General features: G+C 38.1%; 1 protein-coding gene across 2 annotated transcripts in view; it reads right to left on the reverse strand.

The window, feature by feature from the left end:
* Positions 1-19165, reverse strand: part of MAMDC2 (MAM domain containing 2) — a 55275-nt gene that overhangs the window by 1491 nt on the left and 34619 nt on the right. The window contains exons 7-12 of one of the 2 annotated variants that reach the window (XM_064735552.1): positions 17584-17677; positions 14851-14997; positions 13715-13980; positions 4184-4277; positions 2346-2498; positions 331-590 (exon numbers count right to left, since the gene is read on the reverse strand). In XM_064735552.1, coding sequence (XP_064591622.1) covers positions 331-590; positions 2346-2498; positions 4184-4277; positions 13715-13980; positions 14851-14997; positions 17584-17677 — 1014 coding nt within the window. Of the gene's footprint in view, positions 1-330; positions 591-2345; positions 2499-4183; positions 4278-13714; positions 13981-14850; positions 14998-17583; positions 17678-19165 lie in introns of those variants that run through there. The other variant, XM_064735553.1, reaches the window with a different exon arrangement.

A 19165-nucleotide genomic window follows, 5' to 3' on the forward strand; every position in this document is an offset into this window, starting at 1 on the left:
TTACACAAATGATCTTGAAAAAGCCCTATCACTACTGATAAAAAATGATAGCATCTAAATTTAAGTACTTTAAAATAGCATTTAATACATTTAAATACATTTGAATTCATAACTATTTTCCTACTTGCAACTTAATCATGTCTTTAATAAATCCCTCCCTAACTTCATTTGTAAAATATTGCATTATTTCATGTTCTTCAGGTATCCATTCAATGCCACCTACATTTAAACATTTTATTGTAATTTTTTTTAAACAATACAAAACTTGGATTCTAATACATACTTCATTTCAATATTCCAGTTTGACTGCTTCTTGCTTTTTTTTCTTACCTGGTAGTTTGTATCACTTTCATACTCTATCAGTCCCCTTAGCCATGAGATGCTTTGTTCCCCTGTCCTCCTCCACAAAGGTATTTCTTCATCATCCCCTTCCTTTTTTAGATAAACACTTAATAATCCAGTCCCAGCTCCATACATATGATAGAAAAATGTCAGGCACTGTTTTCCAGATGTTCCTCTTACTGATCTTGAAACTAGGTATGCTCTCTGTCCATAGACCATGTTAGATGCCTCTATATACATGTAGTATCCTTTAAAAGACATAAGTAAATATTAGCAAAGTAGGATACATTACGTTGGAAAGTTCATTATGCTCAATATACTCATTATATTAAAAAAAACCCCATGATTGAAACTATTTTGTTAATGATTCACAGACTTTCTGCATTTTTGAACTGTAATATTTGAGATACTGTAATAATGGTGTGCTGTAGTAATGCTGGGTTTGAATTCATAAAGCCAAGAGATCTAGTCTTTATAACAAGTTTATAATATGATTCAGTCTTTAGAGAAAAAGGCAAGTTATTTTATTATGCTGTAATATGAGCTTTAGGTTTTGATTTTTAACTGAAGGTACTTCTATGCATAGTGAACAACAAAGTATTTGAAATGGATTGCACTAGGTTTGGTACAAACCAGCCTGGGAATTCTCCAATACACTGCATGAATTATGGATCTACAGCTGTAGATAATGTTCCTTTTCACCTTCTCTCTTTACTGCTGCTCACCACCAAACTACAACCTTGCTGAGAGGAGATGTCTTCACTAGGGGCTTGCACAGAAAATAGGACTCTTGAGTACCACAAGGTACTCTCAAGTAACCACTGGCTGCTGTTGCTGCTCTCAGCATTCTGCCTGTCTAACTGATCCTTGGGAATTCCCACTCCCTCTGAAGGCAATCTCACCCCCACGACTTCTGGTGACAGACAGGCAGGTAAAGGGACAGACCACAAAAAGGGAACACTAGGACTGCATGAAGAGTTCCTACATTATCTGAGTTCACTGTCTGCTGGCAGAGCGTACATCTCAAAACAGAACAGTTGCTTTATGCAGCAGATGGGTTGTGGGGGTGCTCCTCAGTCTTCTCACACACTTCAGTTTGCTCCAGCTGGTGATATCTGAGTGATGGAATGAGGGGCGTGAATTTGCCTTGCACCAGTTCATGGCCTGAACCCTTAAAACTTGGTTATATCTGTTGAAATATGTAGCCACAGAACAGAATACAAAGGAAGAATATACTACAGCTGCTGTTACACCAGGAATTGCATTCTGATAGAGGTTGATTCATTGGAATTCTGAGACAGCTGCAGGTACATCTGAGGGTATGCTTTTAGGCTATGGCTGGTGGCGATGCAGTTTTCTGTGCCATCATGCTAATGGGAGTCCTAAATACTTGAACTTGCACTAGTGAGCTTGTGGAGCACATTTTCAAGATAAAGGCTTGTGGGATCTCTTTTATTCTTCATGTTTTCTTCTAAGTTTGAACCCAAAGGGGTTCATACAGAAGAATCCCAACCCCTTGCACAGCTTGCTGTTAAGAAATGAACTAAGAAATAATCATTCACAGACCAGGCTTAAAAGGCTCTCAATTTTAAAGTCAAGCTATCAGCCTCACTTCTCAGACTTCTTAATGATCCACGTAAACTGAAAATAGGTCTAAAGTCAGTTTCAGGGAATATTCACGTAAACCGGGAGTTTGGAAGGAGCTTTTTCTGTGAGATCTGGACAGTCATCCTCTTCTTTTATTTCCTAAGGAAAAGGCTACTTTGGGACATGACAATCAAATTATTGACATGGCCTAGAGATAATTCAGATTAAATGTCGTATTCTCAAAACCATGCATGAGTTCCCTGTGTAATGGGCTTATTTCGTTTGATTAGTAACTTTTCTGAATAGAAGAGCAAAAGCTTTCTCTATCTTCTGGGTTATCATTTAAAATATTTGATTAATACTTTTTATTAACTGCCAAACTCTGTTCTGAAAGTTCAATGTGGAATTTAACTCACCTACCCCAGTAGTGTGGTCTCCTTTTGGTCCAGTGTAAGAAGTGGGAGTTGGACCCCTCTTCCTGTGCCAGCTCCCACGACCTCTCTTCTTCTGGGTGAACACACACTCATCTTTTTCAAAAGTGCATTCTCCAGGAGTGGGCAGCAACAAATCTGTAAGGAGAGGATATAGTTTAAAACTTCAGATATGTTAGACTGATACATGGAAAGATTACACAAGTAATGTATTGCATTTCCTCACCTGCTGACATCAATTACAGCTACCTGGCAATGCTTACAATAGTTACAAGCTTATACAAGCTACCTTCAAACTGTTGTATAAAATTTAATTTAAATCTCTTCACATCTTTGGGGAAATCTGTGTCCTAGTCTAGCTCAGTAACTAGGATTCACTAGTCCTAGGATTCTTTAAAACAGTTTATTAGTCTTCACAATAGTGTTTTGGACTAGATGATCTTATGAGGTCTTTTGGTTTTAATGGTTGGATTCAATGGTCTTAGAGGTCTATTCTAACCTTAGCAATTCTATGATTCTATAACTGTTATACAATTACCAGTGTAATTTTCTTCACTATTTTGGCACCCCAAGCAGGTTAATAAGTCCCAGCATGTATAACATGCATAATAAATGAGCATTGTCAAAGACTGGAGTTTCTGTGAACTGAAATCAATGCCACATTTAGCTGTCCTCTGTTCCTTTGGCACCAGACTCTACTGCAGCCTACAACATACCACAGAGCTGCAATTACTGGAGTATTTTCATTATTTCAATTCTATTAGATCATACAAAAGGTGATATAATTCAGGTACATGCCAGGAAGCTTCTGTCAGGTAATCCTAATTTGTCATTCAGAAGTAAACATTTTGAGCTGCCTACACCTTTTGAAGAGGAGGAAGCCTTGATACCTCTGGGGCATTTTTCAGGCATTTATTTTGCTGCCATCAGAGACAAGCCATGGCATGACTCTCCACCCAAATACCAGTTCTGCAGCTTTGGTTCCTTTTCCAATTACTTAAAAATTACAGCAAGACAACTGTTGGAAATAGTTTAGAAAAATGGCATCTTGTTTTGTACATGTGACTTCTCTCTGTTTTTTAGCCTGAATGCATAAAATCCAATCAAGAGGGGTCATCAAAAAGCTATCAGGATCATTGCAAAGGCATGGCTTTATTCCAGAGAAGAATGGGATTGTAGATTGTGCCTGCCTCATGAGAACTTTTTTTAAAAATCAGGATACAATTGTTGTATTGTCAAACCTCACAAAGCCACAAAAGGAGAAGTTTTGTGAGTTCAGAGAGGTTGGCCTGTGCATGTCAGAGGGTAAAATTTTGCTGAAAACCATTCAGTTTCTCCCACTACAGTGGGAGTCTTGGACTGCTTTTCTATGTCTTAATCAAAGAACTGCAGCTCAGGTGAGGCTGTGCCTTGACCTTGGCACAACTCTATTTCTTGCCTAAAAAAAAAATTACGCTGTGTTTTGAAAAACACAGAGTTCATTCCTGGCTTCTTAAAGACCATTTGAAAACTACTTTTCACTCACTTGAACGGTGAGTTCATTTTAATGCCCTCCAAGGACCTTTCACCTATATGCAACTGCTCTGGAGTCACTGAAATTGATTAGGAGTTAGCTGGTACCCCTGTGAGCAAAAACTGGTCCTTGCTAGATGTTTGCTACTTTGCAAAAATAGGATTTATGCAATACTTATTGGAAAAAAAAAGAAAAGACAAGAAACCACAACAGGATGAAGTCAGCTGTAGGACAGGCTTGGAAAATGAAGGTGTATGAGCTCTTCTCAAAAGGATAGCAGCTGTTGGATGACAAATACACATGGTCTTACCAGCAGCCTGGCAGCTTCCCAGGCTCAATGATACATCATCCAGTGCCACAAGTCCACAGTCCCAGAAGCTTTTACACCAGCTAACAAAGACAACCTGTGATACAGGAAGGAAGTGTAATGTATAAAACCTGGCACTGTTAAGAGTCTGAAATGTTAGGTGTTTTTTCCAAATGCACAGATAATTTTAAAATCTACAGAACAGAAATAATGGATGCACTTTGCCTTGGCACATTCTGCCAATGACTGAAATGTCAATTCTAGTGGGGACTAAATGTATGTTTTCAATGTAAAGAAAATATTTTCTCACTTTTGTAGGCAAATTATGTATATCTCTATGTAATTCCCACTTTACTAGAGTATTTTTTTTGTCTCTGAGAAAACATGACTCACTGAGGCTGTGTTTTTTTCTTGCCCAACACCCAACATGAAGAGCTCAAATATCTTCAGCTATCTTATCCTGAAAACTAGGAGGTTTTATCCATGGAAAAATAAATTTGAAGAAGTAATGTGGAGTGATGGACAAAAAAGGCTGTGGCAAAATGCAAAGAATAATAGAGAGGAACTCAAACTACTGCACACAATGGGATTATTCATAAATGACTCAATGCCATGACATCATAGCGCAGGAGACTTGAAATGTTATGCGTGATTCACAGTGCTCATCTGAGTTTGTGGAGGTTAATAAAAACATCCAAGATCATTGATTTGAGTAAACATTAATTCTGACATGGAAAATACAAGTCACTCATGAGATAGTAAAATAAAATGTAAAGAAACTCTAAGACTCTCAGTTGCCTTTCTGCCAAAATTGACACAGATTTCTTTGAATTACAGTAGACACATTAGGATTTACTTTATGAAAACACTGCGGGCGGTTTTCTTGTCCTAACTACACCAAACCATCTGTCTGACTACTGGGGTTATGACCATAATTTAGGAGGAGTTTTTCAAAACAATTCCTTTGTGTTGAGTTCTATTCCAGTGATTGCAGATGGATTACTGTCACTTCTAACTGTTTAATCTTCTGGACATCACCTCAGTTGCATATTTGAGGTTAAATGCTGACTGACAAGTTTCACAGGGGTACAAAATGGCATTCAAAAGTTGTTAGAGCATTATTTAGTATGTTCTCTTCTAGTAGCCTTGGTAACACTTTCAGTATGGTACTTACATGGTATTTTGCCAGTTTGTTTTGCTATGTAGTATTTATTGACTCATTTGCTTATAATAACAGGAACTACACCAAAAACTTGGAAGAGTGTATGCATTATGCTGCCCAGGGAGGAGCAATTTTTGAAAATCTTCAATTCAGTGCTCCCAAGCCTGATTATTATTGATTATCTGTCTTGTAAACTACCACTGGTATGGAGTTAAGAAGTGCCCCTGCACAGAATGCAAAACTGCTCAGCATATGGTGGCCTAAACCTCACACCTTTTTTTGTTCTTTTCTTCCCACTGTGGAACTGTATCTTAGCCTCAAGGTTTAACAGGACAAAAATTTTTTCATACTTTATAAATTCATTGTCAGGACACAGGGGCAATCCCTTAAAAACAGTAGCATCTCTTGGAAAAAAGCATAAAATAAGCATAAAATAAGATACTGACATTGGGTGAATACCATTGGCCAAAATTCTAATAAATGTATTCTGGTGAACATTTGTAATGAACTAAAGACATATTATAGCCCTAATCCATGAATCTTCAGAAAACCACGCATGTAAGAGTGAAGTCAGTCCCCATTTGTGAAATAACATTTCCACACTGTGGAGTCATGTTTTAAGCAATGCTTTAGCACTGACCTCATTGGGAGCAGGATTAAGTTCTTTATTCTTAGATTGCAGTAATTTGTTCCATACAAGGTATGTAACTACCCATTGGGTCCTGGAGAAAGCCCTCCATTTAAAAAGCATCACAACAATAACTGTGGTCTCTCAAAGGACATTGAACCAGTAATCTTTGTACAACTAAAGGATTGATCTGATTCAGTGACTTGTTCAGCTTTGCCATCTGTAGCTTAAGCTTCACTAGTTTTCCACTTGATTTTTGTGGTGTTGAGGGACACACTGCCATGAGCAAACTCCATAATTTCAGGGATGAAATTACAAAGTCTTCTACTTAGGAGCATGTACTTGTGAGTGCAGAGTTTTCAGTACTGGCTATAGCAAATCTACTGAAATTGTTACAGTCCCCTCAATTTATTTTGTTGTTACATTCTTGATTTAATTTTAAGCAATGGACTAGAACATTTTTATTCACATGTCAAATTTATTCACTCTTCTTCTGTTTTAAATATATTTTTCTGTCATAAAGCAAAATATTTGAGTATTTGAACTTTACCTACCAAAATTGTACCAACTTGGATTTACAAAACTACTCATTTTCACACTAAGTCAGATCTCTGAATCCTTCCTGCAGTCTCAATAGAACTAATCTCAAGTTGCTTTGCATTTGTTCTTGTTTTGAATTAAAATATTTGCTTGGTCAATTTTTCCAAAATAAAATCTTATGACTTTATCTCATGCCTTGGAGAAGACAATAGGGGATTCTTTGTGCTGAGCTTTTTTTGTCATAAAGCATGGCAGATGATCAACATACTGATTGTTTCAAGCTAGGTAACAGAGATTCCTGGACTCTCATACTATTTTGGACGCTAAATTAAAAACACTATCCAGTGAAGGCAGTTGTTGCCCGTGTTACTGAAAAATAAAACATATCTCTCATGTTTCTTTTTGTTCCAATAACAGGACACGGCTGGGGAGTCAGTTTTCTTCCAAACCATTGCCCCAGCTTAGAAGCTGGTTTGTTTATCTTGCAGAGCCTAATCAATGGTCCTGGCCTTCAGTCTCAAAATATCAATAATCCTTTCTTAGCACGTATCCTGGATGATACGAGGTATGAGCAATGCCGGATGAAAACGGCCGGTTGAGCAAGTTTCTGCTGAGACACCACATTGGGCTGTGCTGCAGGTACTGGGTGAGGTAGAAGGGACTTCTCATCTTTAGCACTCAGCGACTCTACAAGGAATTAAAACTCACACGCATATAAAGTTAATCTGCTTTTAGAGGAGAAGAAATAGGAGGACATGCAGTAAGGTACCTTCAGTGTAAGGAGAGATAGTGGGAAGCTTGCTATAGAAGGTTTGGTGGGAGCTGGACTGAGAACAGGAGAAAAGGAGATGCCTATATGTTCCCTTGGATCCCTATATGTTCTGTGTGTTTTCTTTCCTCCTTGTTTATCCCAGAACGTATACATCTTGCTCAATTAGAGAGCCAGATCAGCCAAACAGAAGAAAAATATGAAAACAGTCTAAACTGGTGACTTAAAAGCAAGCTATGCCTCTGCAGCAAGGTAATTTATTTTTTCCATCCTAATGAATATTCCTACTTTAAATGACACACTGTAAATCTGTGTAGACACAAAACTCAGTCTGTCACTTAGACACATTCAAAGTTCAATTTCCTAAAGAAGAACAACAGTTATAGTGGAGTCTGACATGGATTTTTTTCTGAGAAGCTACTGTTTTAACTTCTTCACAGTGACACAAGTATTACAAAATAAAAAAATAATTTGAACACTAGAAACAAAAGTGTGACCTGACAGGAAGAAGCAGTTAAGATGTTTTCACACAAGACAGGGAGCCTGACTTTTCAGTCAGTTATGCAAATAAAAAGCTTACATACAAGCATGTAAGCCAAGGACTGACCACACGGGGGATGGGAAAACCATTTTGACTGTCTCAGGGCTTTTCAATACAGATGTTTTAAGTGTAGACCAAATTACTCATAGCTAGCTTAAATAAAACTAGATTTTAAGTGGCTTGTATTTTTTTGGCCTAAACAGTCAGAAACATTTATCAAGAATTCAAGTAAGCCAAAATTAGAACATCTGCAAGCTTCTGTCATTTAAAACAGATTGATTTAAAATGACACTTGCCAAGCAAGTTCGGTTTCTTGCCATGTAAATACAATGAGCTTCTATTGAAAAAATAATGTAATATGAAAGCTTCTACATAAATAATTGGATAACATTGGTAATAAGCTTGGGACACTTGAACAAGTATTTTTGAAAACCTTTCTTGTCCAAGGGCAGAAACAAATAATGAAAGAGAAACATAAAGCTAACAAAATAACCTAGTGCCACAGGCTGTTTATCCTACATCTCCTCTTGCTGGATTGCACAGTAGAGAACACTGCCTGCACACAAATATGCACAGGACACTGATATTGTCATCTGTCCCTGAACACTCTCACAGATTTCCACAAATCTACTGTAAGGGCTCTATCCTCATTCCCATTAAACAGTTTCCTGACCATTAAGGATTGGAGATTCCAAAAGGAGATGTGTAATATTTCATGCAACATATCACCTTGCTAAGCAACTAAGAAGATGCAAGCCATTTGGGCACTGCTTCCTAACCTAAGTAACTTTTTTCAGTTTCCAGTATGCTGTTTCCATAACCACGTATTAAGCACCACGGGAACTGAGGTTCCCACTTAACAGCACTATCCTACTGTTCCCAAACTAACTCTACCATTCTTATTTTAGGCATTTCTGGTGACTGTCCTTCAAGAAGTTTTTCATTTTAAAAGGTAAGGGAAGGAATGACAGGACTGTTCTATAAAACTGCAGCTAATTCCAGCCTCTTTAGGGTGCATACCTTATTGTGGGAAGACCAATAAAGGTTTTGTTGGAACAGGAGGAGGAGGAGGACGAGGAGGAGAATGTCTGCCTTCCTTCAGTTGGCACCTGACTGGAGAACTGTATTTTTTACACTAGTGACTTGATCACAGAGATCTATGTTTTTGTTTATCCAAGATTAGTTTAGTCATTTACCTGTGACTTGGGTGGACAAGCAGGAAACACAGATTTCTTGCCAGCAAAGAGAAATAAATGCAAGAATAATTTAACATTGAGCATCACCATGGTGATGATGTGAGAAGAAAGGTCCAAAGATACTCAGATCAAGTACAAGGAAGGCAGCAGGGTGATAATAGATATTTAGGGAAAACAGTACAAGAAACAAACCAGCACTAAAGCTTTTATATTATGTCCGACCCAAAAAAAGCTGAAGAACTTGCTGAACTGGAGGTCACAACTGGACCACTGTGGTTACAGTCACTGTGAGGTCCATTTTCCATTATTTTTTAAAATATTTTTTAAATATATGTCTACTATTGGCCTCCACAGCATCTTGCAGGAAAGTTTCTCACTATTATTCTGAGAAAGTCTTCTCTTCTCTTTGTTTTAAAACATGCAAATATTCAAGTGCAACACAGAGTCACTTGATTTTCCTTTCTCACAATTGCAACTAAAATTACTTGCGGAGGATAAGAGAAAGCAAGCAGATAAACTCAAGTAAAGAGAGTGAGGAAAAACCATCAAAGAGGAATAAGAGAATACTTAAACAATGAAAAAACAAAAATGCAGTCACAGCTAGATAGGGTAGTAGGATAGACTGTTATGCCAATTACCTTTCTGAGGATTTGATTTTGAACTCTTTGGGAGGTTCAAGCACTATTTTACCGGGTAATATTGCAAAAGCTTGCATGATGGACAAAAACCACAAGATGTTAGCTTTCAAAAACCTGAGCTTCAGAATGGTAACTCAAATCTAGCAAAAATGAGCAGATTTGATACCAGCAGACCCAACTGAACTTAAACCTTCATTTTAATCTAGGTATTTGGACTTCATTGTGAAGTTGCATAAGAAAAATATTTTTCCATGCTGGTGTTTACCCACATACACATGCACACATGCGTGCGCGCGCGCGCACACACCCACACACACACAAAATATTAAAATGTAGATTCTTGCTTCACAGTTCATGTGAGCTTTTAAAGGATGCAAATGACATGTCAAATTTTCTTCCAGTTAGCTCCTACATTTTCCTGACATGTATTGGCATGGAAGATCAATTACTGAAAATAATCTATATAATTCAGATTTAGGTTTTCATGCTGCCCTTAAAGAGGCTTATACAATAAACCATGAAGGATTTAATGTCAAAAAACATTAGAATTTTTTTTGTATTTCTTTCTTCTCACACTGATTTCCTGGGTACAGTATAAATCAATATAATGAGACAGTGCTGCAAGTACAAATTAGGAAATCAGGATTTTAAATTCTCTGCCTTTTCACTAGCATTATCAGCATGTGTATTTACAGTATGTGCACACACACACACCTATATATAAATATAAATATATATGCACACAAACACACATATATGTATGTAGGTATAGACATTTATGACTTGCTTAGCTGGATCATATCTGCCTAGCCTTTAAAACATTTTATTTTCAAAATGTCATATAAAAGCCAGCTGGCCAGCTTCAATATTTCCTGCTCATAGAACTCAAGCCATCAACTTGTGCCAGACTGCAGTTAGCTAATTCAAAAAGAACTTGCAAAAACCATTACAGAAACCAAGAACTGAAAATCTGCATCTTTTTATTGTCCTGATGCAAACAAATATGCTATCAAAATTAAAACGTATCAGATGGATTTCATATATTTTTCAAAGCTTTGGGAGTAGTATTTGTAGAAGAAAAAAGATGAAGGATGTGAGTAATTGGTTATTTTATAGCAATTGTTTTCTGGCTGAAAAAATAATTTTGACCTTCAGGACACATTATCGTTGATTTGACCGGCTGTTAAAGAAGTGCCAGGAGACTGTTTACTGTTTCCACATGGGCTGACCCGATCCAAAAGTGGCCCCTGGTAACCAAGAAGATGCTCAGCCAAACTGCTGTACAACTTCTTACCATCCAAGTCCACATATGATACATCTCAGGAAAAAATAAAAGAGGCTCATCAGTCACTACATCTGTATTAGAGGAAAGGTGGCAGCCCTATCTTATTTTGAGACCACCTCTCTCCACTGAAAGACTGTTTTTCACTTGTCTATAACATTGCCAAGACACAATGATCTCAGCTCAGATTTTCCATGCTAGGTCCTTGGTACAGCCTTATTTTGGAAGATTTAATTCAAAACAGTTCCATCATTTCCGAGAACAAGGCTAGAAAAAAGGGCTTATTTTGCCCCTATTAAACAAAAAAATTCTGTGAAAAGCTTGAGCACTCCAAGGCTTTGGAGTAGAAGCAGAAAAGTGTCAAGAGTCCGAACTTTTCTGTCAAGTCATTAGTTTTTGAGAAACTAAAATTTGTAAGAAATGGGACAAGCAGGGCAAACAGAATGGAACATGAATAATATTACAGGGAAAAAAAAAATTGGATTGTCCAGAGCTGAGAGTAAGATGAGGACTGGGGTGGGGGGCAGAGGGGTGATTCATTGCCTGTGGGACAGGCTAGATAAAACAAAGATGCCTCGGTGAGGATGCAAGAGACATAAGGGCAGATTGCAGGACACAGGACAAAAAAGGTCAAGCTTCTGTCATGTCTCTCAGCACTTCTCCCTCCAGAGCCAGAAGCGTAGTCCCTAACTTGCTGGTTCCTACCACTCCTTTCTACCAGCCAAAACACGCTCTGGTGCACCTCCACGGCTGCCCCACACTGAAATGTGTAGCGTGGTTTTTGCCGGCTATTTCACTACTAGGCAGACACATCTTCACAGATAACTAACCTGAGTGTTTACACAGTGCCACACAGTAATACTTTGTTTCCTTCTGTTGCCTTGGAAAAGAAGAAACAAACAAAATAAAGCATGAAAAGACTTTTAAAAGTATTAAAGCTGAAGAGCTGGACATGAGATTGCAAGGAAAAGTCAGAATCAAATTCACTGTGCAACTCCATTTGAGCCTACTTCTAAATATTATGAGCAGATAGCCTGTAACTACACCAGGTTTTCACCCTCTGCCTCAAGCAGACATGCTTAAACTTTGGCAATATTTGTATTTTTTATGCTGCCTTCCCATCTGTAATACACCTTGATGTACTTTTCCATTTAATATGTTTCAAACTTCACCCATTTCGTTCTGTTTATCTAAGGAAAACCTTATGAACTTAACCCCCTGTCAAATACAGTTATTTAGCTAAGGGGTGTCTAAATTATGGTTTGCTAAACACATGCTGACTTATGTAAAGCCCAATAAATCTCCCAATATTTTGTGATATTTGAGGAATGCCTCCTCAACAGAAACCTTTTGCAACTTGTTTCCATGGGAAGGAAGACTTTCACAAGACCTGAAGCATCCAGAGAAGTTTTTTTAAGAATTGACAGAGGCCAATAAACCATTCTGCAGAACATAGTTTTTCTCCCCCTCCTACACATCTCCATACTCAGAAGCAGGGAGGCAAGCTTCCTCACAACTGTTTTACATATCCTGACTTCTAGGAAAACAAAAATTGCTCTTCACAAATTCATGCTGGAAAATATTTTCCATGTATATGTCTGATGCTGAAAACATGCCACCTCCAAGACTGTCAACCAGTTCTAACAGTCATGCTCAGACATCACCACTACTCATGCAGTTGATTATGCTACTAAACCCTTCCAGAACTAATAAAGAAATACCTAAACAGGAGATGACAAAAGTAAATTATAAGCCTGTCATTTTAACTTCTCTACAAGTATCTTGGGATGATACTATGAGAAATTTTCTAATATGCACTTGCTGGGCACTAATAAAATTCCTTTTTTACTCTCTAACACTTGAAAGGGAATTACAAATTCTGTTATGTTTTATGGACAAAGCACATAAAAAACCCATTGAAACTTTAGGATTTCAGGTGTTTGACATAAAACACTTCCCCACAACTAGGACTGAAATTTTAAATGTAAATTTGCCTGTAAACACAGTTAGGCAGCTGGTTTTTGACCTTTTATGGTCAGTAACTGCTGTTATTTCAAAAACTAGTTTTTAGCAGAGAAAATATTTATGTTTGTCTTTAATTTAGGAATACTGAGAGTTGCAAGACAAGTTTCCATTCAAATGTTCAACATATTGTCACACTCTGGTCAACATGTAGAGATCCATCTGGTTCTCTGTAGATGACTCACTGATACTAAAAATCTGTTGCAGAAATCAAGGTAAATACAGAAGTAGCGCTTATAGAAATCTGTGTAAAAGTCAGTCTTTGAAAAAAGAGTGGAGATAAGGAATTACAATGGCTTAAGGACTTATTCAGGAGGTGATGTCAAGTACCAATGTGTTATTAATGTGCTGAGATAATGTAATGACCTCTCCAAAGAGACATTGATAATTCTTCAAGTCCATTGCTCTCATTTACACTGACTTCTAGTTTCATACTGTAACCCAGCAGTTGAGTTTAGGGAAGGAACAGATCCCCATTTTGACCAGAACTTACCAATACTTTTTAGATTAATTAAAATCTGCAACTGAGTGCAACGATGATATGACTCACATAGGAAACAAGCAAATGAAAATGAGAGGATGTGGAGCGTGCTGAGAAACTAAGACTCAAACGGCTTTTGGTAGAACTCCTCTGTCGAAATCTCCAGCTAATTCACTTTGCAGGTATGGCTCACTTAGGATTAATCCTATAACAAAGAACTCTGAGAAGGCAAGGAAAATCTCCTCTCAGAATCTGGAAAATTTGAAGAGTCTTACCTTGCAAGGCATAGGCTTTTTGAAGGAGATTTCAGCTTGAGTCCAAACTCCCTTTGGAGAGTCCAAGACAGACCAGATTTTCTCTTGAACAACATGATTCTCCTCAAAAATATAAACTGCAAGAGTGCCACTCATCTTGAAAAACCCATATAAAGCATAATAAAAACGCAGACAAAACTGCAGGTTTCCTGGCAGGGTCGGGCCATACAGACGTCCAATGTACCCAGGCTGTGATGTAAACTTTGTGTTTGCCAACAAATAATAGCCTGCAAGACAGCATAATTATTGTATTTAATATGGTATTAATACAGCTGATTTGCTATTAAAGCAGCTTCTGTTATTGCATCAGACTTGGGTTATAAAAACAGTTCCAACTGGCAAGAAATAGATTATCACACTCTGACAGGAAATAACCATTTTTTTCCAAAAGCATCCTGTCTGCTTCTAGCTAAACTAGCGCATGGCTAAGTTACCAGAAATAAGCACTTATCAAATTTATACTGAAAAATTCCCTGGGTTGCTGGCCTCACTGGAAAACTAGCCTTTTCAGGATTAGCACTGTGAGACAAAAAAAAGGAGGGTGGGGTACAAGACCTATTATTCTCTGCACCAAGTATAAAGAACTGAGACCTTAGTGCATATGATTAATAACCATGAATACTCTACTCAAAGAGATGTCTGAATTTCAGAATTTATTAACAGTCTTTTCATCATGTGGTTTCACTACACAATATTTATGTTCTCCCTTAAAAAAGCCAACTATTCTAAATGACCACTTCTGCTCTCTAAAAAATATGCATTAACCTATTATTACATTTGCTTCCATATTTTTTTGGATTCATCCCTCCAGCAACTAGAGAGCAGTACAGTGAAGATACTCTGATTTGTGGCCCTGCCTGACTATCCAATAGGTGACCTTCCTCCTCTACACATGGGGAAGCACAGCCAGAGCTCCAGACAGGACCGAGCTGTGAGCGCTGATCTTTAATGGCAGAGAGTTGCACTGAGACAAGCTAACCATTGTGGCAGTGATATTACTTAACAGAGTGAACAATGATACAATAGGTTAACCTTAACCTTTTATACAACACTTATATATAGTTTGACTCTTCTAGGAGAAAGCAGTTTTGATTCACCGAATCCAGTAGTGTGATCTCCTGCTCTATACACATTGCGCTTCACTTTCACTCTGCTCCACCCTGGGCCATCTTTGTGATCTTGGTAGAAATTACACAGATCTTCCTCAAAATTGCAGCCTGCATTGGCAGGATTGAAAGGAGCTCCTAAAAGAAAGATGCATATGTTCTGTTAGGATGAGTACAGTGTGATAAACATAGGTTTGATGCAGAAGGACGCCAAAGCATACTTTGCTTCATCTTGCTTTTCTTTACCAAGGATAAGCATGTGCAAAGATGTTACACATATAGTGCACAGCCATGATGAAATCAAACTATCAAATTTCTATTGCAAGTTGGTCTTATCTTCTTATACTTTTTGCTGGAGCCAGGAGAAACCTTGCTTCATAGCCCCCCTAAAACACAAATGAGCTCCAGATACTAAGACCAGATTATTCCTCCAGGATAGGTAATTCACAAAGACATTCAGACCATTTGTTTTTATCTGCTCCTTCATTCAAAAGATTATTTGGAAAAAATGAGTGTGTCCATGTGCCTGTGTGTGCACTGAACATCAACATTTAGTATTTTTTTAAAGAGCATTTATTAAAAATCTTTTGTATAGTTACGTGTGTGCATGTGCATGCTGGAAGTAGATAAGCAAAACAGTTTTTAGTTCCTGTACCACCTCATGGCAACTTTGCTCTGGAGCTCGCCTCACACAGTGCTAATACTGCAGAGAAGAAAGCTGAACCATTTATAGTAAAGTTGATTAAAAGCAAAGCTAAGACCCGCCCAGCCCTGCAGATGGTTCTCTCTAGACCTGCAGTATGGAATTCATGGGTCAGAAATTGCCTCAGTCTGAAAAAATACTATATGGGCCATGCTAGTAAGTAAAACATTTCTACTTCTTCAAAGGCCTCACCATAGGTGAGGTGAAGGTTCTTATAGAAGGTGCTTGGGGAAGGAGAGGCAGAACCCAAAGCTATCCTGCAAATTCTGGCTTTGCCAGGAGCCCAGACACAGGACATTGTATACATCACTCTACAGCAGCACATATGACTTTTCTCATGGAGACGAAGAGAGCTTTTACACCAGTGGCAGGTACACAGGCTATCAGCTTTAGGAGAACAAAAATTGTGGCTTTGGAGTGATGCCTGAGGTCTTTTGAGTCTCAGATAGGCCAAATCTAGGCTCTCCTATGTGTCTTAACTCTTCCTGCAGCCATGGCCTCCCACCTCTGCTTTCCTAGTTAAAGAAAAGGCAGGTGGAGCACTTCCATGTGACATTAAACCCATATTCTGACTCAGCCTTTGCTGAGCAAGTACTCTGGTACCTTTTCCTCCATTTGGCTAACATCAAGACTTTTGTTGAACAAAACTTCTAGAAAAAAATTAAGAAAAAATGTAATGCTGTATATATACTGCTATGGCCAAATACAAGGAGAATGGAGAGCTCTTGCTTTTTAACATTTCTACTCAGAAGAACTGAAGATGACAATAATTGGTAAGTCTGAAGGATCAAACAGTATATGTTGTGTATGTTGTATGTAAAAGAGTATAAAGCAAATAATTTACTTTCATTTCTCAAACAAAAATCCCAAAACTACCACAAAACAAACTTTCAAAATCAAAGTTAGTAGGTGGAGTTCTAGTTGAACCTATCATATTCAGAACAGATTCTGATCCATTCAGATTAGATCTGAAGTTCAACCATTGAGGCAGAAAATGCTATAAAATTTATCCCATTTCTCAACAGATATAAGTTGTCTGAAAATTAAAATGGAAAAAACAGATAAGCAGCTCCAACCTGCAAAAAATTGCAAGCATAACTTAGGATTTTTGTTACAAAATAAAGTAAATACCAAAAAGTTATTGAGGAGATAATGAAACAATGGATTTACCCAGCCATGAGATGTGGATTAGTAATGATTAATGTATCTGGCATCTGCCTGCTTCAGCAGTGATACTTCAGCAGTGGAGGCAGAGCTAGCAGATACTCTGAGATAAAAAGGGGAAAAAACAGCTGTTTTTTCATTGATCACTTTAGAGAATTTGCCAAAATATTCAAACTTCTGACCAAAGGAAAAGATGGCATCTACTTTTGACTATCTTTTAGTGCCAGAGTAAAACGCCAGCAACCAGCTACTTAAGAGGATGCATTCACAAATGCCAATGTCCTTTGTGCCAAGTGCCTCTGCATCAGAGGTCACAGGGATTCAGGTGGTGTCTGTTGCTGGGAAAACCTAACAAATCCTCGACAGACACGCCCTGCCTGAGATGAGTAATACCTCCTGGGGGAGTGAAGACAGGGAGGCAGAGCTCATGTTTTGGCTCTGTACAACACCTCAGGGCATGTGGCATGAAGAATGCCTACACTGGCATTAATGAAAAGCCCAGGGCATTTTCTTCCTCATACCGTCACACCTGGGAAAATCCACCCTCTCCTTCTGTGACAAGCCTGCAAGTGGTAATTTCTTAAAATCAGTAGTGATGCAAATGCAGCGCTCAGTCCAGCACTCCAGCTGCAGAACCCTGAGGCAAGGTGTTTGGAAAGGAAGCATTAAGAATTGGTTTCCAAAAAATGAATGGCACAGGTGTTATCTGCTGTTATCTCTTCTGAAGGAAGAGGAGCCCAGTGGTGCTGGTCAGTTGAGAAGGTAGCACCAAAACTGCAAATACTGACAGACCGTTCTGACGGGCAAGGCAGAGGGAGGAAACAAGGGAGATAAATAGCAGCAAGAGCTCATCATACCTGTCTGATTGCTGCAGTAAACCGGAGAGAAAGAAATGTCATCAAGGGCAACATAACCTCCCTTGGCGCTATTGAAAGCCACTTCAAATATTACCTAGAAATTATAATAAGTTGTTATTTGTCTGCCATACACTCAGCAATAATTTTGGTACACATCTTTGAAATACAGAATTCTGACTGAATGTCCCAGACAGACTCCAGCACATCTCATATAGTGCTGAAAGTGTTGGGACTAATTAAATTATATCACTTATTAGGGATATAAATCAGAGCCTGACCTTAGGTGTTGATCATTGCTCACTCCAGGTCAAGGAAACACCAAAAGGAATATAGCTCTTCTGCTCTATGAAGCACCCCTTTTAAAGATGCAGTAAGGCTTCTGCCACTGTATTATACAAAACCGCTATTCACAATCATCCGTCTGTACTGACTAAACCTCCAGTTTTATCTAGAATCTGTCTGGATCAAGAGCTAAAAACCCCCTGTGTTCATTACTTTGCTATTAATATATTAAATTTTACAGTTTTCTGTAAATATCCTCAGATATTGAAACCCATGACTTGGCATTAGCTGTCAGAGAAGACTTCCTGTACAGAATTTATTTAAGAACCAGAAAAGCTATTGCTGTGTTTTGTTTACCACAAAGATCAAACAATGTATTGTATTTAGTCATTCCCAGGGGAAATAATTTCCTCAAGTAAGTGGAGGACCATCTATAACTCTTGAGGAAGTGTCTTAAAATTTCTCTTAAGTATCAAACGTCTGAGATACAGGAAAACTTTGAGAGCCAGCCCCGGGGACAAAGCAAGGAAATAAGGACAAAAGCTTTCAGAGTGAGATTTGTTTCAGTGAAAGCAATGCCTGTGATGTTTTGCAGACTAGAGAGCTAGTGAAAGAATCCTGAGCAATCTTCTTTAGCTAGATGAAACAAAGAAGAACACCGTCTTGAAGCAACCAAAGAATTTATGTGTTAAGGTTTAATATTACTTCTATTAAATTATCTCTGTGCTAAATTACATAGAAATTTCTTGAGCAGATTAAAGGCCTGTGTAGCTCAGTGCCGTTTTCCAGCAGAGAGCACCTACAGGTGCTCCGAAGACAATCACAGGCTTTCAGTTCTTCTTCCCTTACATTATATTCCTGATGAATTCTTCCTTTCCCATTAATTTTTCTGATCAGTTTTTTAACTGATCCTAATAATGGTACCTAGGTATGTTGTGGAAGTGAGTTCTGTGGTTGAATCACATATGAAAAGACCCTCTGTTCACTTTATTTTAAAACTGTTACATGGTAACTAAGAACTTGGAACAGCAATGTAAATTTTGAGAAACAGGGAACAGTTAATCTTTTCTGTGTCCTTCATGACTCTTAAGAACCTCTAACATATGCTACTTTCATCTTTTTTTATAAGGGCTGAAAACTGTCATTTCATTGATGTAACTTCTCCATACTTTTCATTATCTGCATCTCCCTCTCGGACAACATTTTTTAATGTTTTTAAAATCTTCTTAAATATTTTTTTTTTTTTAACTGAGAGAGCTGAAGTTGCATACCCTGCTGAACACAAGGTTTCCCTGTGCAT

Source organism: Zonotrichia leucophrys, chromosome Z (genome assembly GCF_028769735.1).
Source record: "Zonotrichia leucophrys gambelii isolate GWCS_2022_RI chromosome Z, RI_Zleu_2.0, whole genome shotgun sequence".
Classification (NCBI taxonomy): domain Eukaryota; kingdom Metazoa; phylum Chordata; class Aves; order Passeriformes; family Passerellidae; genus Zonotrichia; species Zonotrichia leucophrys.